General features: G+C 38.3%; 1 protein-coding gene across 1 annotated transcript; it reads right to left on the bottom strand.

Annotated features, from left to right (window-relative positions):
* Positions 1–1,898: 1,898 nt before the first annotated feature.
* LOC119654422 (ubiquitin-protein ligase E3C) lies at positions 1,899–20,318 on the bottom strand. The gene is made up of 8 exons (XM_038059814.1): positions 19,763–20,318; positions 13,687–14,329; positions 13,250–13,586; positions 13,071–13,192; positions 9,392–10,144; positions 9,188–9,332; positions 8,167–8,866; positions 1,899–2,280 (listed from the first exon to the last, which is right to left on the bottom strand). The coding sequence occupies exons 1-8, from the start codon at positions 20,096–20,098 to the stop codon at positions 2,113–2,115; spliced, it is 3,204 nt and encodes a 1,067-aa protein (XP_037915742.1). The 5' UTR covers positions 20,099–20,318; the 3' UTR covers positions 1,899–2,112.
* Positions 20,319–24,115: the final 3,797 nt, after the last annotated feature.

The raw sequence follows: 24,115 nt of genomic DNA, 5'->3' as shown, positions 1-24,115 counted from the left end.
TGTCATTCTAAGGAATTCGGGGGGAAAGTTCGTAATGACCTATAATCGGAAGAAATACTACTGTAAAATGGTATGTAGACTGGGAGGTCGAAAAAGTCACCGAAAATTAGAACATCATATGAAGAACTTTAAGCACCGATTTCTTAATTATTGCAGATTTCGGCGATAAGAAGCAAATTTGTAAAAACTATAATAGGGCGAAGAATGAAAACCCGAAAACCATATGAAAAATTTCAAAAGAATAAAACACAACAATCGAGTTTTACTACTTTTTCATAATACTGTTATATAATTGCTTTACGTAGCTGTCCACTTGGACACCGAGACTTCCGTCCTCAGGCTGGTTGGTAAAAAGCTGGGACTTCCAATTTCGCTAGAAAACTACTTTGCTCCGTTGACAATTGTTGTTATCAATCATTCTAACTAAATATTCGCCCTACTGTCATACACTTGTAGTGTCCTGGCCAATTGTCATTACTACAGTTTGATTTGATTGATTGATCTCTATCGGGTGTGTGTTACGTGTGGCCATGCATTTTAGCTTAACATCAGAAAGCAGCGAATCTCTTATCTACTTACCTTTTTATTCTAGGTATCTTATCTATTCGAAATTGAATCACCGTCTTAGTAAAGCAAAAATTGACAATATTTACACTTTGAAAGACCAGCAGTATAAAGGTTCTTTTAAATTATAATGAACACTACAGGATATTTTTTGCATTTGTGTCACCGATATGACACTACTTTTTTTTTTTTAATTTTCAGGTCGCCAATGACAAAATTTAGGTTTATTTTCAAAACATTAAAGACTTGTTTCATATCTTCATTGTAAACAACCATTGTCCATTGATAACATAGATGCCTCAATTTCTACAAAAAAAAAACACGTTCATAATATTAAATCGTAATAATTCAGCAATTACAATAGCTGGGGCATTGAAATAATTATAGCTTAAACTTCACGCTAAAGCAAGTCAAGTTAAATAAGTCGGAAAACCGGCAGCTAGAGGCTTCAGGTATGAAAGGTTTTGTGTATTTCTTTTATAAAGAGATTTGAGTATGCATTTGCCCTAAGCACGTAATACATGCATATATTATATGAAAATATCCACTTTCAGGTCATATTAACATTCATTGTCTTGAATTTGCGCAGAAACGACAGCTTTGATCTATTATAACTTTGTTAGTAATAGTGCGATTTCTGCCAAATTTGGCAGGATCATTCCCTATGCTGTAGCCTACATTGCTGCCATGAATGTGATTCTGAATGCTGAATGTAGTGTCGCGTCGCGTAACACATATGGGGTCGTACTTTTATAGTGCGGTTTCCACCAAACTTGGTAGGATCATGCTCTCTGTTATTGCCTATATTGCTGCAAAATTTTATGATTCTAGGATGAACTTAAGGGGGATTTTCCTGTTAATTACTAAAAATTGTAGTAATGTACTATTATTAACTTTATTTGAACAGGTATCGGTAAGGGGAGTATTTCGGAGCCTAGGCGCCATATAGTGGCAGCCCTCCTGAGAATGGGTTCGTTAAAGTAATGATCACTTTCAACCCCCCACACTCCCCACCTAATTGATGCCAATCGCTACAACCGTCTCCGGGAAAAATTCGTGTGACGGACACGCCCTCCTCATGCAACTTGGAAACCATTTTTTGCTTCACATATTAAAGGGAATAGCGAGTCGCGGTGCAACTCAATCTGATATTAGTAGAAAGGCAACTACAAACTACGTTTTTAATGCAAATCAAAAATTGCGATTACCAGCCGGACTAAGCATTAAACACTCCACTATTTGGTATTGTATGCTTGTTCTTATCTTACCTGACATGATCTCAACGACAATGTGTAGTCTAGCTTTTCTTTAATTACCAAGTTAAAACAAAGACCTTCTTTCCGATAAAAACACTTTCATTGCCCTTAAAAAGAATTTCACAATATATTATATATATTCGAAACTTGGACACTACACGTAATAATATACAAGTTTTATTCCATTTAGTATTACAATATTATTTATATTTACTCTTAATTTTTAGAAAGATTTTCGTATTATCTGACTGTCTAATATATTTATATTTTACAGTTGATATGTACGAAAAACTTAACTGAGTTCAAATCCTGCACCCGACTGTATTGCGTATAAAAGTTTCTCCTTCATTTGTTCGCCTGTTTTGAATGCAGGCAATTTCAGTAAATTGGTACATGTGCTTGCTGTGGGTAGTCGTTCTTCGTCGCCAGCGTTCTGAATAAAAAATGGCGGATCTAGATCCTGTAATAAAAATTTGCCAGGTTAGTGTATAGATAAGAAGCAGTAAAGACAAACAAGAATACATTTGTTTTTGAAAATAAATATACAATTGCAGCGAAAACATTTTTGAAATTTTTGGGAGCCAACAGAGATTGAGAGAAGCGTAAATTGAGCCTAATTATACCATGATAACCAGGGCCTCATGTAGTGAATGCAGAAAAAAATATCGGTGATCGATGAAAATTTTGGCGATTAACTCTTTAATTCATTAAAAGACACATGGCTATTTTTTAAAAGGTCAAATGACAATAGCAAATTTAAGAAAACTGCATAAAATAAGTCTGGGGTAGCCGTGGTCGTGAGGTGTTCTCGTACCTTCCAAACCGTCATCCCAAACGAATAAATGATCATTTCCGTTTTTGGTTGGATTATTAAAAACTAAACACTTATATAATAATCTTTATTTTCTCCTTTTCATTTAAAATGAGACTGCTCGTTCGTTATCATCATTTTTGATGATTTACAAGTCATAAGCTCACATCAGTAGAACACGCACATATCCAATGATTCCTGATGTATACAGGAGTCGAATCCAAGGCACGAGATAGATGTTCAAACAACTTGGCCACCGCACCCTCAAATAACGTGCTCACACTAATTGTACTGCACTTACCACATTTGACAACGACTCACTAGTTCGTAACAATATGCCCATATCAATGCAGCAAATATCAATTTAAGTATGTATAGCAATTCGAGGATTACTCGTATCGGAAATGTCAAGTATCAATTTGTGTAATCTCTCAATTTCTACCTAGTCGCTCTTGTATCGCCTGAAATGCAAGGTTGGCTGCTTGCTTCCTATATATTCAACAGTTCCTGCCTGCTTCTGATTACCGTGATCTGGCTTCATCTTGGTGTATTGTTATTTCGTTTCTGTCTGGTAAGAAACCGTAAAGCCGTCATCGCTTGACATTTCAGTATGCTCATGTTATCTTATTTAATTGTATTAGTAATAATGACAACAGAATTGATCAATAATGAAGATGATGTGTAGATCTGCATCTATGATAACTTCAGACTATTTCCACCTCATCTTACAAATGGAAAGTAACAGGGAGTAAACTTTTTTGCCCTTCATAGTTGCAATTTGTAATACAAATTGCAAATCAAAATCTCTATTAATTTTATTATTTATGGTTAAAAGATGGAGCTAAAAATGAATTTTCATATTTGTGGTCGATTTAATAGTTTGTCTAAAATGTAGGTAGGCCTCAAAGAGAAAGCTCAAAATTCTGCTTAAGATAAGGACACATACAAAAAATACGTTAAGCATTCCGGATAAGGTAAGTATTATCGCATTATGAAACAAAATGCATATTAATAGAGGAACAGGAAGCAAAAATTACACATTCAGCGGTAATTACAGTCTGAACCAAAAAAAGGTAACGGAAAAGAGGGCGATTAAATGAGTGTGGTGGCACAGATCGTAATTTCACAATTATCAACAGTTCTGCTGAAGATACAAATGAAGTCGACTAGTAGACGTTTAACAAATGCTAAGTTATATGGGCCTTATAGCTTCAAGGTCCGTTACGAAACTGTAGTGAACACTTTGTGAGGAGATATGCTATATTGGATATTGCAATTGTTTAATTTGTTAGGATCTGATAACACCATTCCAACTTGAGAAATATATACGTACATAGTTGCCATAAATCCCTAAAGAGTATGCACATCAACCACACCTATGTGCTATCGCTGTTGGTTCCTGGCAATGTGCTCGACGATTTTCAACAAAGCTTACACTCTTCTTTCACAGTTATGTTCTATTGTATGGTGTAGCCCGCAATGGTCGCCCTTCCTCAATATGTGATTTATCCATTGCTATTTTCGAATTCTCGTTAACACGCCCCCGGGCATCTGACCTGTATAGCGGCAAAGCTCTTCATTTATTATTGTCTCAGGCCAGACTATTCCAACAATACAACGTAGACATAATTTGATTAAAACCTGAAGCTTCCGAGTAACAACACTGGTCACTTACCATATACTACTCCATAGCCTCAAGTTGGTGTTGAGATATGTGCATTTCCAGATTTAGGATAAAACAAGCTGGCGCTTGTTAATACGTCGAGCGATTTTAAGTTCAGTGCGGCCGTCATCAGAAACAACACCCTAAATATACAAATTGTTCGACGTCTTCGTTTCAAACTGAGAACCACAGTTTTATTGGTGTTTACAAAATGTTGACAAGGAATGTGCTCGTCATTTCCTTATTTTTAAACATAGAGGTCAGACAATCAGGATTTTACTCTTCGAGTATGAAAACAAGATGACAAGTTCATTTTCATTTCAGACCAGGCTAACCTCAGAATTGGTTAATTGTCTAAAGGCAGTAAGTTCCAATTACACTTAGAAGTGGCATTTGTCGCGTGTGTTAAAAAGGACCTAAAAATGCTTCAAATACATTTGTAGCAAATGATTAAGTAGGATTGAACTCATGGCAATGTCGATGATCTACCTAAGAGAAAGTCAAGTAAAAGTATCAGTAGCACAGGATAACGATACCATCACTTTGTTCACAAAGTCTCCAACATTATTTTTGTGTAAAGCAAAGGAAAAAAGAACACTGAAGTGCCATCAAACACATTCAGGGGTTTTCCAAGAGTTGGGCCAACGAATATATCAACTGAGATTGGAGTTGCGGAAGCAAGATTCAATTTCCAATAGAGAAGAATCTATCTGGAATTACCACCTCCAAAGTATAATTCAAAGTAAAACTAAAGAGAGTTTTCATCTTTAATACAAAGCCATAGTAGAGGAGTTTGAGGAAAGATGACATGGTTCATTGATCCCCACTATGTCCTTCGCTAAGGCACCATGAATAATGTCACCAATAACGGGAACAAAGAGTATCGGATTTAAAATTCCGCTGACATTTCATATCGTTGCAACAAATGACATTTTGGGCCTGTGATAATAGCTATTAGTTTCACTTGAAGAATAGAGTTGAGAAATTCGATACCCAAAGTAATAATATCAACTGTAAACCATTTTTCATTGCTAATGATGTGGAGAAGGGTAATATATAAAATGATTTTCAGATTTAGATTTTCATTCCCAATGCATGCTGCTGACACGGAAAAGTATTAACAAATTATTTGGGAATGCGGCAAAAGCGCGTTATGAGCATTTCGACAGAGTTAAATTCCAGGACTATGCAGGTCATTCCAAATTTCTGTTCCTTTTTAATACATGTCACTGTCACACTTACAAATAACTCCTAGGGGTACATTCGCTTCCACATTCTATATAAAATGTATAGACGCTCAGAAAAAAACTGTAACAACATGGCCAAATGAAATTTTTTACTGACATTGGCAACAATGGATGCAGTTATGATTGGGATCAATTTCAGAATCATAGAATATTAACAAGAAAAAAAAAATGTAATTTTGTGTTACTATTTTCAAGTGATTTTTTTTTTGTTTCCCTATGTATTCAGTATATCCATATGAGCGGCCGATTAGTTTTTTTTTTATTTAAGCAATTTCCCGCCAGCATATCTTCGGATGAAAATTCTAAAAACATAGCCCGGCAAGGCGTGAACTATGCTAGTGTTGTGAAATTCACACCTCAAGGCCAAGAAATCACAAGCTCCCCAACCCGCAATCTGGAAGGGCTTCTCCTTCTCGATAGAAAACATGATGTAAGAAATGATACGTAATCAAACCAAAATCCTACGGGATCTTCTCAGAAGCAAATGAACCAGCTCAAAATATGTTACCGGAATACAATCGGTGCCAGGCAATACAAACTAGAATTACGACACTTCCTGTTTGACAAAGAAATCGACATAATGCACATATCCGATATGATACACTCACAAAAATTGAAAAGAGATTTTCAAAACGGAAAATTAACGTGAGCGGCACCAAGTGCTGTCACGTCACTTTAATCCTGAACCGGCAAAACTGCGCTGAAATTTCAATCAATGGTGTAATGATGCCACAGAATGAAGTATAATATCTGAGAACAGAAAACATGCATTGGTCTCTGAATAAAAACCTTTAAGCTGGGGCCCGACAACAAACGCCTGCTCTTCAAAGCCGCCACAATGCCAATGTGCGTGCACAGCTAGCATCGAGTTGCTACAGAGAACTCAGTTCAGGGTACTACGAACGATCACCGGTGCAGCTTGGTATATGAAAAATGAATACATCCACATTGACCTTAAAATTGCGATAGTAAGAGAGGAGATCTCATTTCAGGTGACGAAGTACAAGGGGAAGTTAGCTTCCCTAATTGATAGGAAGTTAGTGGGACAAATAATAACGAGATAAATAAAATAAAAATGATAATGAAAAGCTGCTGACTTAATATTTAAGCGAGGAAAAGGCCACATTTTTGTACTGTTTTGTACTTTAGTATTTCTTTAAGATCTTTGTTTATTTTTAAAAATAAAAAAATTTGTTGAGATAAAATACACTTTTCTCTGAAACTACGCACTCTATATCCACCAAATTTTAAAAATTTCTTGCAAGGGGTTAAACAGAGTAGATTCTCAAAGAATTCGACTTACTTTCAAATTTAAATTGCGATTCACCAAGATAATGACTGAAATAATTTACAAAAAAGTAAAGTTCTAAGTGTGGAGGATGTATCAAAACCGCTTCGTGTCTCTGTTGGTGTTCATCAAGGTAACGCCCTCTCATCACTCCTCTTTCTTCTTGTTATGGACACCGTCATACGGAACTGCTTTATGCAAATGATGTTTTACTAGCGTCTAATAGCAAAGATGATTTCGAGTAACCTGTCCAAAAATGGAATGACCGTCTCATGCAACACGGTCTCAGATTAAATCTGAATAAAACTGAGTTTTTGACGACCGATCCCCATGAAACAATCACAATCGCTGTCAGCGGCAATAACCTGCCCAGAACTGGGCGCTTTAAATATATCGGGTCAATGAGATCAGCCAAGGGGGAACTGCGTTATGAAATTGGTTTACGCGTTAACGCAACCTGGATGAAGTGGCGTTCTACAACTGGTGTTCTTTGTGATCGACGTATCAACGAACGTCTCAAATCTAAAATTTATCGCAATGTCGTCCGTCATGTCGCTCTCTATGGTTCTGAATGTTGGCCGGCTATAAAAGACAATGAACGTCGTCTTGCGATAATGAAGACGAAGATGTTGCCTTGAACCAGTGGCGTGACACGTTTTGATCACATCCGAAATGAGGATATCCGCGATCGATATGAGGTTGCACCAATCGTGGAAAAACTGCGGTATGGTCACGTAATGCACGCTAACGAAAATTCACTCGCCAAGATTGGTCTGAACATCGAAATCGATCGTAAACGACCAAAAGGGCGGCCGAAACAACGGTAGCTTGATACGCTGGATGAGGATTTAAAATCCCCGCGATTGCATCCAGATCAGGCATTTGATAATATAAAATAGCGAAACCGATCACGCCGACGAAGGACAAAGGAAAAGAAGAATTATCGTAGCACTACCTCATATGAAGAGAATGGAAAAAATAATTTTTATATTCAAATTTCACTCAAATTAAGAATTTGAAGATGTCAGAGTGACCAAAAGAATTTTCCAACTTGGCTTTTGGCAATCACAAGGGCAGAGCTTTACCAAACTTTGGAAACTGAGATACAATTCTTTCTCATGATTGGTAAAAGCCAGCTTATCCTTTGGCCACCACAGCCCACACCTGGTTTATTAGAGAGTCGATTTTGTGAAAATGTTAGCAAAAGTTATTTCCGAAATTTTAATACCACCAGTAGCCAAACTTCCGCAAAAAGTTGACTACCTAGATGTGCTCAACATTTATGCACTCATACTGAAATAATTATCACATTACACATAAAATATTTCTCCACTTACCTTAAAACCTAGAAGAGGTGGTCGCGAACAACTGGTCACGAATCGTAATAGCTGTCTTTTTTCAATATCACTAAAACTTTCCACAACCGACCAAAAGCAGATAATTGTTGGATGGGTCGGACTGTACTCGCCTCCATATCGACAATGTTTCTTCAAATCTTCAATATCAATAGGAATCTCAGCACCTGATATTAAAACTTGCAGCTCCTTATTGCTAAACATATACAGCCATTCAACCGGCAACACATTCGATAATCCTTTGCGAAACGCAATACAGTGTTGCCTTATTTGTTTATTCAGTTTATAGTCCGCCATAAGCTGAATGTATTCAATACGATTTGCCGAAGTAACTTGAATCGATTGACCATTAGGTTTCAGTTCTTCTATTTTTGTTTTGCCTAAATCATTTGTGACTACGGTGAAGTCGAGACCCAGCTCACTAACATCACCTTCATAGGCTTTTAACGATAGCAAATTTCGATAGAGTTCAGGATCAAGTGAGGCCAATTGATGAACATCGAGATCGGAATGTTTTCCAGCTAACTTTGATAAAAAGAAGTCTGCTAATGGTAACTCGACGAGGAGATTTTCATAAATAGCTTTGCCCAAAATACGTCCGATAAAATAGTAATGCTTTGCAAAGTCTGGCACTATCTCACTGACACTGGGGTTCGGATAGAGTTTGTTGTCGGTTGTTACTCTGCAATGATGTAAATAATGTTGGGAATTTACTTTAAACATGAATATATTTGGTTTTGGGAGAGAGGGCGATTTAAATTAAAAAAGTCCTATTAAGGACAGACGAATCAAAAATAACAATGTAATATTTCCAAAAACAAATATGTACTGATAAATTGATACAAAATATTCCGAAGCACACGACAGGATGATAATGTCCCCATAGCTTTTACAGAACACTTGACTTAATGTGGCGGAATTTTGCTTCTTTTTTCGGTTTTTGATATATATATTTTAAGAAGAGTTGATTAGTCAAAACAAAGATGATAACCAATTTACTTACTTGAAAAAGCCTCTGTTGGGATCGAATGCAGTTTTAATCAGCTCTGACAAAAATTCTCTAAATAATCCTCCACCATCAACGCCCACTTCTTCCAATCCAATGCTACTGATGAACTGTACCCGGAACCGATGGCGGAGATCCGGCTCTATAACGTTTTGCAAACAATAATTTTTTAAATACTTTTTGAAAAAACTAATCTCTTACCGTTTTCGGGTCTCAACTTATCAAAAGCATCCTCATAGAGGTGAGATCGTCTTACTACAAATTGAATCGAAGGTCCTTGCAAAAATCCCTGAAATTCCCCTTGTACTCTTAGCTTATCAGCCGCGACTAGACCCTGAAGTATTCCTACTCGTGTGCTAAATGGCACAACAAATGGAATTTCCCTTAAAATAGTAATAGAGCGGATTTGCTTAATTGACATGGGAGGTCCATCTTCAAAATCTGCCCGTGTGAAATCTCTAATTGGTTGGAATGGACGTGGCCCACGTCGACTGCCTCTTGTTAAAGGTAAATCCGTTGGTTTATCGAGCGGTAGATTTAAGGTTTGCACCGTCCAATGTCCTTCTGGACAAAATCCTTTTCGTAAATCTCTAGTATATATTTGGTTCAGTACGGACACAACGACTTTGAGCAAGTTTGCCCAAATTTGTTTACTTTTCTGAATATCTTCCTCGTCCACATCACTTCTACCCAGTACAGATCGATAATGCTCGTTCAAATTGGATCTCGTATCAGGGAACGCCAATTCAACCAATCCAATTGAAATTTCTTTCAATGTTTTGCTTAATGGAATTATTTCTGATATAGTGAACGGCATAAGTTTATTCGGTGTGTCAGTCATTAGATCTTCTTGACAAAATTCGCCGTCATGCAATGTAGGTACCAAGCGCCCGAATAATGCACAGAAAGTTGCAAGGATCGGTATGATTCGGTTCATTTCACTGTTTACTTTGGCTGAAATTTAGATAAAAGAATTATATGAGTGAGTATATAATGAGAATAAGAACAATTTTAACAGCTATAAAATATTTTTTTATAAATTTGCTCAATTAGGCACACATTTTTTTTTGTCTGTCATGCGAACCAAGGAGAATAGATTTGAACTTCCTGAATAGAAAACAAAATGGAATCCCAGGAAGTATTTGGAGTTCAAAATGTTGCTACGACTCTTCGTTTTCCGATATAATTTCCTTAATTTATTTTATGTATTTTCTTTTTGATTCGATGGACCATTGCCAACGCTTCACTCAATCATTGAAGTCCCTCTTGAAGTCGACAATTGTAATCTCCTTCGGGGTGGTCGTCGTAGCTATTTTTACCCCTTTCAGTGTTCCATGCCGAATTCCTTTCAAAACTCTTTTAATCCTTGGAACAAACAGAAGTCCGCTGGAACTACATTGGAGTTGTACGGTGGCTGGGGAAGGTTTGCCACATCCAACTCGGCGACAATGAGCACAGTGTGGTTTAGCAAGTTGTCATGGTCATCCAATTGTTGCAAATTTATTTTCGGACCCGTGGAACCCAGTTGGGCAACCGTTTGATACTTCACAGTAAAACTCTTTAGTGGCTTTGTCCTGGACAAAAAACACAATGTTCTTTTCGGGCGAGGAGGCTCCGCTTTGACGCTTTGAGTCGAGAACAAGCTTGAAAATCCCCCTCTAATCCTCTGCTATCACTCTGCTAAAAAATATTGGATCCATTTCGTAGCGTTCATGAAATTTCTTGCACATCAGTAAACACTGCTCCTTCATCTTAACCGTCAGGACTTTCGGTATCATTTTCGAGCAGACGTTCTTCATTTGGAGTTAATTATTAAAATACAGTAAACGTTTGTTTTAGGTATCTTGCATACCTCCACAATCATCCACCTTATTGTTGGTCTTGTTCCGAAACTTAACGCACTTCTTGCACCGAATTCTGCACTTGGGATATCGACGGGCGTCCCGAACGGTCGTCATCGTTAACACCTCTTGTGCCACATGGAAGTTTGGTGCTTTCATCTTAAGCTTTCCGAACTATTTCGAGCGTTTTATTATTTATTACCCGCATTTATCACCAATTTCTTCAAACTGCTGTTAAAAAATAACATACATCCTTTGTCATTTTTCTGTCATTGTATTTTCTTTAATTAAGTACGCTTCTAATGACGACACGCGACTATACATCTACCACTGATAAAACAAGTCGGGAAACCGGAAGCTGGACGCTTCAGGTATGATAGGTTTTGTGTATTTCTTATACAAAGACATTTAAGTGTCTATTTGTCCCATTAGTACATAGCACGTAATATATGCATATATTATGTGAGAGTATCTACTTTCGAGTGATATTGACATTCATAGTCTTGAATTTGCAAAGAAGCGACAACTTTGACCTATTATAACTTTGTTATTAATAGTGCGATTTGCACCAAACTTAGGTAGAATCATGCTCTATATTGTAGCCTACATCACTGCACATGGTGCTAAGATTTTGCAGCCAATTATTAAAAAATATCGGAACGGAAGGTATTTCGGAGCCTAGGTACCATATAGTGGCAGGGTAGTTTCTGAGAATGGCTCCGTTAAAGAAATATTCACTTTCGACCCCCCACACTCCCCACCTTTCCAACAAATGTCAAAAGTAAGACCGGCTCCGAACAGTACTAATCGAGACCATTTTATTTGATACCCCACATGACTATACTTGGTGAAAAAACAAATTACACCCCCTTTTGCATGTATGAAGACCTCCCCTTATTCAAGATAAAAGGATGTAACTCACTGTATGCGTGAGCGTTCACAGTTTCCACCTTTTCACCGAATTCAATTGATCAATAGTTTCCGAGAAAAATGCGTATGACAGACCGACAATCAGAGAGATAGAGGCTCAACTCAAAGTTGAGCTTTAACCTGCATTAATGGATGATTGACCTAAGCATTTATCATCAGCTCGCACTCGCAAGCATGCTACCACCACTGGGAACAAAACAGGCCAGTAGCTTTGTACACGGTGCAATTGCGGGCATCAATACTAAACATCGTAGGAGGTCACAAACAATTCTGCAGCTACCTAGCAATATCTAATAAGGCAGCTTAGGGATTCTGGTGGACGAAATCAGTCGATTGTACGGTGTACACCAAGAAGTGCAAGAAAAGCGGATTATGTCAAAGAAAGAACAACCGACACATAGTCTGTCCTAATGGAAGTCAGGACGCAGCCTGATGCCAATACTGAACAGACGCAGTACGGATTGGACAGGTTGAGATCGTAATCCCCCACATCAAGTCGGTTTTGATGAGTCCGATATGTGAAGGCTAATGTTTGCAGGCGTGAAAAGGAACTAGAATCATACTCAATATGAACAGTGTTGTGAAAGGGCGCACCTTGGAACATAATGACTAAACTATTATAGTTACTGAACGAAAATTAAGAGGATCCAAGAAGTAGCAGCTCGACACAGGACCAGCGTGGAAAACAATGTCAGACGTAAAGTTTTGTTTTGGAAAAGAATATGTCGATGACTACAAAAAGTAGTACAATTTTAGCTGCAGAAAATTTATGCTAAAAATGCAAGGAACAATCGGTCGTCTTTTTAACTTCCTACAAAATGGTTTTATAGGACATTTCTGTTTTCATGATCATATTCTCCTGTACATTGGAAAATTGTTTGTTATGCTCTAATTTAACCTACATTATAATCACAACTACTGCATTTCAACAAAAAAAAATGAGAGCAAATTTCCTTTCTTTAGCTCAAAATTACTGAGTGCTGATCGGTCTTTCGAGAACCAACTCTCTCATCGCTCAGTTCATAATTATGAAGATTGAAAATTGCTTCCTAATTCAAAATAAGATATCGCAAAATTGAACACTGTAAATAATAAACAATTACACTTACGCACGACGCCTTTTGATAACAAACTTAACGGCGAAGAAAATCCCAATTGATTGGACTGCGAGGTCATTGTGTACCAAAGTGTTCGAATGAATTCTGGATTAAATGCCAAACTGTACAATAATCTATTAGAAAAAAGATTAATTCGCATCTACAAGTTGTATAATTTATCTGTGTCATACTTATAGTCAAAAATAGCTGCTTTGTTGTAGATCATTAAGTTGTGACAAATCCGACAAAGGCAGTAGAGGATATCAGGTTTATCAATAAATAGTCCAACGTTGCTCACGATTACATACGCTCGATTAGCTTCGTTTAGCATTTCAATAATTTCCAGCAAACAATTCTGCTCTATCACAGTTATATTTATTACCGATTTCTCATCAGAATCCGAGTCAGTCGAGTCTCCATCCTCATCTCGACATACCTTTGATGATTTCGGCAGATTCAAGACATTTGATGAAATTTCAGAAATAAGTCGAATGTAAGATGCTAATAGTGAAGCATTATGCAATTTATCTGAAAGGAAAATTATTGCCATTGTAGTATATATAGCTTTATAGAACATGCATGTTCTCCCCTGATTAATTTTAATTAAACAAAACAAAAATTGCATTACCTAAATGAATCTGATCCAATGTCAACACGGAATATAGTACAAAAGTAGATAGTTCCCCAAAGCTGTTGTCATCATTGTCGATACTCATTTTCGTCATGGCATTTTCCAAATATATGAGCAAATTTGCAAATGGGAATTCCTTCAATTGCGACAAGCACGGCAATATAAAATATTGTATAGGTTCTGAGAACTTAGGTGCCAAGATATGTTCAACAAAGGATTGCGAAATAAATGTGCCGTTTGCAATGCCACGATTCAGTAGAATTAGTGGTCGAATAAGCATCTGATACAGTGCATCAGTAAATTGATTTGGTGGATGCGTTGTGATACCATCGAGCGGTGGACATTTATATTCTAATATACTCCGTATTACTTTGAAGTATTTGCGATCTATCAGGAATTTAAAAATACTATCCAAGTATTTCCCGACGTACTCTTCATTATGCAAATATTTTTCCACCAGTGTATCTGTTGTGAATGTCTCCAATACACGAAGAGGAATCGCGGGTGGAATATTCGGCACGGTGAGCTGTTCAAGGCAGATGAAAAGGACGCGCTTCATTCGATGTAACCACAATGCATCCGATACGGATTTGGTAAGAGGTTTCTGCGGATTACGTATCAAACATTGGCAAATATCGATCTGAAAGAAAAAGTTTTAATATTCGAAATACCAAAAATTAGGGACAATAAACTATATAAATCAAAGTATGAATTGCATACTTGCATTATAAACGCAATATATATTATTGTATTATATGTTAGTGAGATGTTAGTTCTCAAAAGAGTGAAACTAAATCCAAAGCAAATACTCAGTAAATAGTCTCTAACAAATATGCTCTCGTAAATAATATAATTTAGTTTTTCTAACATTCAGTGCCTCGAGAGATGATACTAAACTCTAATAAACAAGTCAGAAGCTCGGCCCTTCAGGTATTAAAGATTTTTTGATTTTTTTTATGCAAGAATATTTGGATGTTCTGTTAATACATAGCTCGTAGTTTATAGTCGTTGAATATGGCCGGTATTCAATTTTTATCTCTTTGAAAGAATTAATTTAATAATTTACTACTATCTCTTGTTACGATTTCCACCAAAATTTCCATTATGATAACTTAAGCTTAAATTTTGCAGAATATAAAAATATACTATTATTGACTTTATTTTAGTAGATATCAACGCGGGGAATATTTTGAAGCCTAGGTGCCTTACGCCAAGACCACAATTTTTTTCAGACTTTTCTGTTGAGTAGTTTCTAAGAATGGATCCTTAAAATAATTGACCCTTTTCTAGCCTCCGCACTACTCTCTACAACTAATATCAAAACTAAAGCTTCGAAAAGTGCTAAGCGAGACCTTGCATCTAATACCCCACATGTCCATATTCGATGAAATAAATTTGCATCTCTCTTTTACGTATATGGGGACCGCCCCATAGAATAATGTTTCAAGGAAAAACACGTAAGGTAAGAATTTAAGAAGCATTCCCCATGTGACATTTCACTCTTCTAATTTGCTTTGTGTAAACATTAATATTCAAATGGTATATATTTTTTCCTTATCAGGGAACATACTAATAAAAGTGATATATTTGCAGTATTTAAATGATGTAATGACGGAAATAGAAACAACAGAAAGTTACAAATGTAGTGCGATAGGAAAATGTAAATAGTATCACGTTTTGATCAAGATGTAACCGAACCTCCTTCTTATAAAATTCTCTCGTCTTTCTCCTTCTTATAAAATTCCATTGTGTGTGAGGACGGAAGTGGCTGAACGTACAAGTTTTGGAAATAAAACGAGTTCCGGAAAAAACAAAGTAGAACCGGACGGGGAAAATATTGAAAGTTTTTATTTGAACAATATTTCTACTCTTCGAACAATATCGCTCTGGTCTCTTTTCTTTCTGTTTATAGTGTAGTTGTCTATAAACGTTCGCCGTAGATTTAGCTCCTAGAATGCGTCCTCCAAATTGACGCAGAAACTCCAGCGATATATGCTGGACATTATTGGCCCCTACGGAGAGGGATGGTGGGACTCTAGGGAGAATGATGGTGAAATAGGCACTTCACTACGAATCTCGATATATAACACTTTCTACTTCACATAAATGACATAACAAACTACCATAGAAAACTAGGCCGCCAACCTTCTTTGGGGAAGGCTAGAGACACAGTGAGTGTTATATTCCCCCAACGGGACGTCGTCGTACTACCATGAAAACACCTCCCCGTTGTCACATTACTTCCGGTTAGCTACCTCGTCTTACGGAGCCTTCAAGTCAGGAGATTGATTTCGCCAACGGGAGGGGAGAGAATAAGCATCCAACCGTTTACCCGATCCATTAATATGCTAATTCCGATAACAAGTGCTGCAACATCATCTGCATGACCGATCTGGTGCGATTGTTCTGGTATGGAGAGTCTAAGAAGACTATCGTAAGAAGCCTTTAGGTCCGGCCCTAGGATGGATCCCTGTCTACACCCGACGTGATATCTATCCTCCTCTGATCTTCTAGCGTCTTATGGAACAAGAAACGGATTCTTAGATAATCCCTAGACATCCGTAAGAGACAGTTCGGCACATGGAAAAAATTGTCTATTGTCCGTATAATTTCCGCCTTATGAAATAAAAGTCATTTATGACATTGCGCCTTACAAGGAGTACCACCCGTTGAGATAGGCGGCTGTAAGTCCCTGCTTGATTAACCTCATTCACAGCTTGCTTGACAGCATACACTGGGGATCTTAATAATAATAATCGTTGGCGCAACAATCCATATTGGATCAGGGCCTTGAAGTGTGTTAGAGCACTTCATTCAAGACTGTAACGGTGCACTAAAGTGTATTGTAGGAGACAATGTTGTCAGCATTGCGCTCGCCCGAGATTATTGATTTGACTCAGGTACTCATTCACAGCTGAGTCGACTGGTATCCGACGTCAAATCACGATACAAATCCCACTGCCACCAGTGAGATTTGAACCGCGACCTTCCGTACGACAGCCTTGTGCTCTAACCACTCAGCTATCCGGATCCGGATCTGGGGATCTTATTGCTTTTAAATTGAATTATCTTGGAGATAAGCCTCCGGCGACACGTATCGCCACAGCGGGACTACTCTCTTTTCGAGCACTTTCCCGGTCGTGTAGCGGTCGGAACGCAAATGGCAACTCCAGGTCCTCTTTCTCTCTGCTAATCACCCGATGATAGAAAACCAGTTTGTAAATCCTGTCGGATCCTGATTCCTTTTGGTTTTTCAAAGAGAGGATTATCCCATCCCACTCTTTTCTGGAAAAAAGTGGACAAGCTTTGGCGCCTTCCACGCTACTTCTAAATACGGCTCATCTATTCCATCTGAAGTAGCTAAGATTTCCACAGAGCCCCAATTTTTTCGATTATCAGTAAATAACCGAGTGTCAACGGTTCTCCACTAATCTCATTGACTAGATTCTCCCAGCAGCGAATCTTGATTCTGTTTATCGCGAGATCTTTCCCAGTAAATGGAAGATAGGGATGACCGTAAGAAGCCGGAAAAAGGACACCCGTCTTGAGTGCAACAAATGGATAGATATTTGCGTACTGCCTACCTTCGCAATAATAATAGCTAAAATAATCCTGGAGCTCATTAAAGAGCACCTCGAAAGCTTGATAGATAAAGAGCAGGGTGCTGCTCTGGATCCTCCTGTGCTGACCACACTACAATCTCAGGTCCATTGTAGAGCAGGGTATGGAATTTAGATCCCTGCTTCACCTGCTTTTCATCAATATCGAAAAGGCCAATATTACCGGGAAGTCTATCTGGAATATTTCACATAGGAGAAGCATTTCAGAGAAGCTAATAACTATTATCAGAAGGACATATGATGACGCGAAATGTCAGGTGGTGCATTTCATAGAATCTCTGACGAAGTCTAAAGCTGGGTCTACCAGAATTGCATTTTTTCAGCGATAGTTTTTTTCTCGTTATCAGTGAAATACGAAACGCAGCATGAACAGTTGGTTGAAGGACGATGTCATCTTTCCCCAACTGCGCTGATAACATTCTCTTGCAAGTAGAAGCGGATTAAAGATAAACAACAAGCAAACCAAAGTTCCCAATGTGAAGGGAATCCCAATCTTCCTATTTGCGTAGAGGAGTAATGCCATCTTGTAATTTTTTTTACCACTTTTTTATTGGTTAAAATGCTTCCTTAACTTTTTGAAGTCAGCCCGTCAAAGTTAGAACGTAGAAGTCTAAAATTAATTGCAAATTTCACTTGCTAGAACTATACCCATTGTCATTAAAATTACATGATTCGAAAGTGTGTGAACTTTTCTCGATTGCGCTCAGCAGCACCACATGGGTTAGACTTCTTTTCTTTGCTTACTTTGTATGTGCGGCAGCTGCTGTTTGTCGTGGTGCCAATGAGAGCATCAACAGAAGTAACCATCAGCGACGTTGACAACACTGCCGTGTTCGTAAAAAAGTTAACTCCACCGCCTGTTCTTCCGTCTTCTGCGTCCACGGACAGAATGAATGTACGTCCGCCTGACATCGCCGTAGGTGTTGTCCTTCAACATAATATGAGTCAAATCTGCCAGTTTTTAAGCTTCTTTTCCAGGCAATTCCAAGCTCAATGGAAAATACAGCAATTACGATCGCGAGTGATTAACCGCGTACCTCGCAATTAAATAATTCCAGTATTCCGTTGAAGGCAGGTCGTTCACAGTGGTCACAGATCATCACTCACCTTTGCTCTGAAAGCGAAAGCCCACAAAGCGTTCTGTCGCTAACTTCGGTACCTGAGCTTTATCAGCCAGTTCAGTTCCGATATTGAACACGTGTCTGGAAAAGATGTTATGTGAGAAAAGTAATAAGTGTGTTCCCTTGGTCCACGTAAACCATTTAATTGGCCCTTTGCAAGACTCGAACGGTTTCAAGTATTGCCTCGCAATCATCGATATGTTCATGCTGTGACCTTATGCGCTATCTCTGAAAGACATTTCTGCATAATCTTGTGTCCAGCCCCTTTATCGAGAGTGGATTCCACGCTTCGGGCAGTTATAATCACTGACCTGGGAATGGAATTGGAGTCCTACCTTTCCTCGGAGTTAGGCCATCTCCTCGGCTTCAAACGCCACCGGACAACCGTTTATTACCCGCAGTCCGATGGGTTGCTTGAAAGATGGCTCACGACGCTGAACGCTGCTATAATGGCGTATTATTGTATTTGCTCAATGACGCAGTGGGGAAGCTAAGCCATTACTACCCGCTAACCAAGCTAAAAACAAAGCCGACGTGCCCAGGACTCTCGGCTCCTGCACGCATGGCCTAATTAGGAAGAACGCCTCCTAGAGGGCGCTACCCACCTTACGAAGGCTTCTCTAGCGATGCCCACAAGAGGGTCTCCTTGGCCCGGCTAAGGCCTTTCTTCTCGGGAGAAAGCGCAGCCTGGAAAGTAAGCACAAAGTCTCCATTTTGACTTGCGGCAACCGAGCTAATGAAGTCATACTTCTGGTTACTCACTGAAACGCCCTTTGGCAGCAGCTTTGAGGACGTTGAGAAATCTCTTGATCACCTAAAAAATAATTCAGGAATATTGTGGATAGCCACGATCTTCCGAATCCCAAAAGGAAACCGATACATACCTTCCATCCCAAAAGTAACCGGAATCGTATTTGTGTATTTTTTATTCTTCCGGTAACTTTTGGGACAAAATGGGTACATACATTTAATCAGAAAGTCCCCTTCACAGCAGAGCGCCGCTTCTAATCACAATGAGTCATCTTCTGTAAGTCCAATCAACCAAATATATGATGTTATTCAAGTGTCACTCGCGCTTGATATGAATGTTGAGAAGGCGACAGTTTGGCTTGCGAAAGAGGATTGCATTGTGTCCTCTGAAATAAAGGATTATCCTTTGCTGCTTAGCTAAAATTCACAGTAAATAAAAAGAACAGTTTTCGCTATTCGGGTGGGGGCATCTATGATCGGGCTAGATAGGTAATGAAGGCCTGTAGCGTTTCATTGTATGTAAAATACCAAATTTTCGCTATCCGTGTGAAAAACGTGCAGAAAGCTATCGAGCATGCTTACCAATCGTTCACGATCCTTTTCGTTAGTTTTGCAATAGAAAAACGTCAGCCGTTTCAACAAATATTCCAGATTTTTCTCCTCGCCCAAGTAATTTTTGTTCGCCTGGTAGTATTGATCGAATAATTCTCGTTCCGAATGTTTCTTCCGCTGTCGATCAATGAAGCTGCGGGCATAGGACTGCAGGACAATTGCACCATTATTCTGTCGTCGCAGTTCATTGCGTTTCTGTCGTTCCTGCTGAGCCTTACGTATAATTGTTTCGCGATCATTATTCTGCGATCGTCCACCTAAGCTTTGGATGGGACGTCGACGATAATCGCCATCAAAACCATACATCGTGCTTACGCGTTCACTACACTCGTTTGCTTAATCGTTACACCACTTATATATTTCACTGTATTGCTTGCAAGTGCACTAATTTTCTGGAAGAAACGAGGTTGGAATTTTTACAGAATAATTCGACAACCATTACTCCTCAAAACATTGCGTTTGACAGCTCACGGGATGAAATGCTTAATGTCGATTTTTTATTTGACACTGGTCTCTTTTATTCACTCACTCCGCTCTCTTATCGTTTGTATAATGCTGATAATAATGGTATTGCCAACAAACGCATCAGCTGACGCTCTGAATAAACCCTATTTAGGTTTGCAATGGTGGGGAGCTTTTAAATCAGAAATAAGGTTTTCAAAATGCAAGGGGAAAATAACGCTTAATATTGTAGCTTTTAAGAAGTAGAGTGGTGAAGGTGAAGGTGGATGGTGGATTGTGGATGGTGGTGAATTTCAAACCGAATCCAGAGTAATCGTTTTAGACCATTGTTACCCCCTTTAAATTCCTATGTCAATATCTACCGGGATCCGTCTTTCATTAACATTTCTAAATACAATGACTAAATAATGAATTATGTTCGTTTGAAAAATATATAGGTTTTAAGGGGGTCATCCCGTGTGTCGGGTTGGAGAAATCGATTTTTTTTTTTGCATGAATTGTATCTATATATAGTGGAGAATATGTGGGCAAAGGGATTTTCCGATATTCCGAGTCCTTCAGAAATTACAGGGTTAAGCAGGTAAGAAGTTTGCAGCCGCGGCTAGAGTACTCGATGAGAAAGAGCATCGAATCTTTTTTTACCTGTTAGTTTTTTAGCTGAGCCTTATAAATTTGAACACAGGTATAAATATAAAAAGATGGAAAACCAATCAATTGTTTATATTTATTTGCTCTTTGGAATAAAAAGGACAATCCAGTCTAGAGTGAGCACTGAAAGGCTTTCAAGCTATAGTTATAGTTGTAGTCAGTTATATTTTGTTGTAAGTATTGTGCTGTTTGTGTGTTCAGTGATTTTTTTAAATGGATCGTACGAAGGGAGATCGTTTTAGCGTTCAACGTCATGCTCGCACTAAAAAACGACTATTTCATGGGAATCGATACTTATCAGAGAAGAAAAAGGACTTCGCATCAACATCAGCAAAGAAACTTTTAGGAAGCATGAACATGGATGTTCCAATTGCGACAAGCTTTGTATATTGGATTTTGCTGGAGTTTTCTCCGGTATTTCTGCAAATTTCTGCAAATAATAAAATATACGTAGTAGTAAATAAGGAATGTGTAGAACATGTCGAGAAAAGAATGGGAACGCGGCTTAGAAATGCAAAGAAGAATCACAAAGGCATTGGTGGAAAAGGGGCTGGAAAACTTACTGATAAGGACCTCACTACATTTTCTGGGCTAGCTATTCGTCGACACGCAAATTCGATAGAAGGAATGAAGCAAGAAATTTGGGAAACTTTCTTCCATAAATGTTCTACAGACGAAAATCCTCAGCATCAAAATTGTCCAGCAGGCGAAGACGGTGCAAATGTGGCAAAGCGGAAGCTAAAGGAGAACTGGATAGTTTTCACCACGAGAAGGCACCTTTGACTGAAGAAGTTGAAACAGTCATCAAATCAATCTACGAAGATTTGTCACGAGATGATCTCTTGAACAGATGTTTAGGAGCAGGGACCCAGAATAACAATGAGTCGTTAAATGCATTGATCTGGACTTTCGCTCCTAAACACCTTCATTCTGGGGCCAAGGTCGTAGAAATAGCCACTTTTCTGGCTGTAATTATTTTCAATGGCAGATTCAATGGCATTCTCAAAATCCTAGTGACAATGGGATGTCAAGTTGGTCACATATGTCAGGTTTATGCGGACCGCCGTAATGAAGCGCGAATTTGGCGGTCCGAACGACGATCGACTGACCTCGCTAAAAGAGCCACAATTGACACCAGAGAGCAACAATCGGCCTTACAAGACTTTTTTTAAGAAACGGAGGGTGCTCTCTATGGACCAGGTATAGCAGATTAATGGTGAGTTAAAATTTTACTGTTGATAATCACATTTAAATTTTCAAATGCGTTTTTCTCGAAACTGCATCTTGAAAATCGGCTGCCACTATAGCTCAAAATCTATCCAACCAAATTCTTTGAAATTTTCACGGCTTCTTTAGTACATATTTCTACGGTCCGCAAACTAGGATAATTGCAATCGGACGGGTAGTTTTTTTTTATTCATAAAAAAAGCCGTAAAAAAACACCAAAATCCAAAAAATTAAGTTTAAGCCCACCAAAAATTTACCTTTTAATATTTTCTAATTATCCTAGTTTGCGGACCGTGGAATATTGTCCACATTAAAATGCCGTTTAGTTTTTTTCCTCAGATGAACACAGCGCCCTCCAGCGTGGCAGCAGAAAAACACCTTTTTTTGGAGATGGGTGCATAAATTAACACGAATTCCGAAAATTAGCTACGAAATAAAGCTGAAAAATTTATCACATATACTAGAGATATCATTAAACATATGGTGAAAAAATCACGTTTCTATCTTTATCCAGTCCTTCAAAATAATTTTTCAAAGAAAGGCAAAAAAACGGCCTTCACACGGGATGACCCCCTTAAATGAAAAGAAAAAAATCTGAAATTAGTTTGAAAAATTCTGAATTAGATTTGCAAATGGTTTATATTCAAGCACAAATGCATGTTTTTTATGCTCTTCCTTTTCTGATCTAAGCCACGCAGTTTTAGATCGGCTATGCTAGAATTGCGGGTTCCATTGTACAACCTTACCATTCTTTAATGTGTGACCTGTCCACTTCCACTTCTACCTTTTGATCAACACGTCTACGGCTATCTGGTACATATGCCGATATAGTTCTTCATTAGTTACTGTCCCGGGCAAGAACATCCCCAATAGCACGACGTAGACATGAATTGATGAAAGCTTGGCACTTTTTGAATGACGATGGTGGTAATTCTTTAGGTAAAACTCCATAAAGCAGGATATAGAAAACATTGCTGAGAAACAACCTCCGTTTGACGTTGGTGTTGCATTTCTAGATTTTGGACAAAAACAGCATGTGGATTTAGCATTGGCAATGAATGCGTCGAGTGAGATTAGGCTCAGTGCTATCCTCGATATTCTGTCCATTATTGCTAATAGGACTAGTGTAGTGGCCAGTCAGACTGTGAACCTTTCAGAATTTTAGCTTTGTTGGTATTTATCTTCAGTCCAACTCTGTTTGCCTTCTTCTCCAAATCCAGAACCATTTGCCCAAAGTTTCATATCATGATTCAAGTTGCTTGAAAAAGGGACCCTCAGCCGAGAAAGCATAAAGAAAGCCATCGATAACGAAAATAAAAAGTATCAGTGATAAGTTCCAACCCTGGCAGACTAGCCATTCGACTTAAAATTTTTCTGAGATTCTACTTTAATGCGCCAATATATGTATCTTTGATAATAGTTATTAGTTTCTCCAAATTTTCCCTCCTGCGTAAAGTATTCCAAATATACTTCCTGTTTATACGAGTACTGACGGAAACCTGCTCTACAATGATCTGCAGGTTGTTATTGTACTCGATACAGAAGGATTTACAGCGAAAACCAATCTTCTCTCCATGGCTGATCTTGCACGGCTAGTATTTCATCAGCCTGGCATCAGTCTGAATGGCAGAATCTTTTTCTAATCATTTCATTGCGGGTTTGGTATTTCAACTTTTGTTGTGTGATAATGGAAGTATTATCAATCAGACAAGGGGTGCAATGTCGCCCGGGCCGAAGGCAATTAGTCGGTTAAATTTTAGCAACTCATTGCATAGCCCTGATCTTCATTTCGTATTTCATCTAACAAGTTCAGCTGAGTATGATTTCTTTTCGGAAGCCATTGTATCGACCAGCGCTTCTTGTTTACACGCTCTTTCGAAGCAACAGGTATTATTATTGTCAGAGCATAGTTTTTCCTTGAAACCATCGTTCTGTTTTAAATTAGAAATTTAAAGTAAAATAACGTCTATAGTATAATCATTTATT

Source organism: Hermetia illucens, chromosome 4 (genome assembly GCF_905115235.1).
Source record: "Hermetia illucens chromosome 4, iHerIll2.2.curated.20191125, whole genome shotgun sequence".
In the NCBI taxonomy this organism is placed as follows: domain Eukaryota; kingdom Metazoa; phylum Arthropoda; class Insecta; order Diptera; family Stratiomyidae; genus Hermetia; species Hermetia illucens.
The sequence above is the reverse complement of the archived record's forward strand: the minus strand, read 5'-3'. Positions and strand labels throughout refer to the sequence as shown.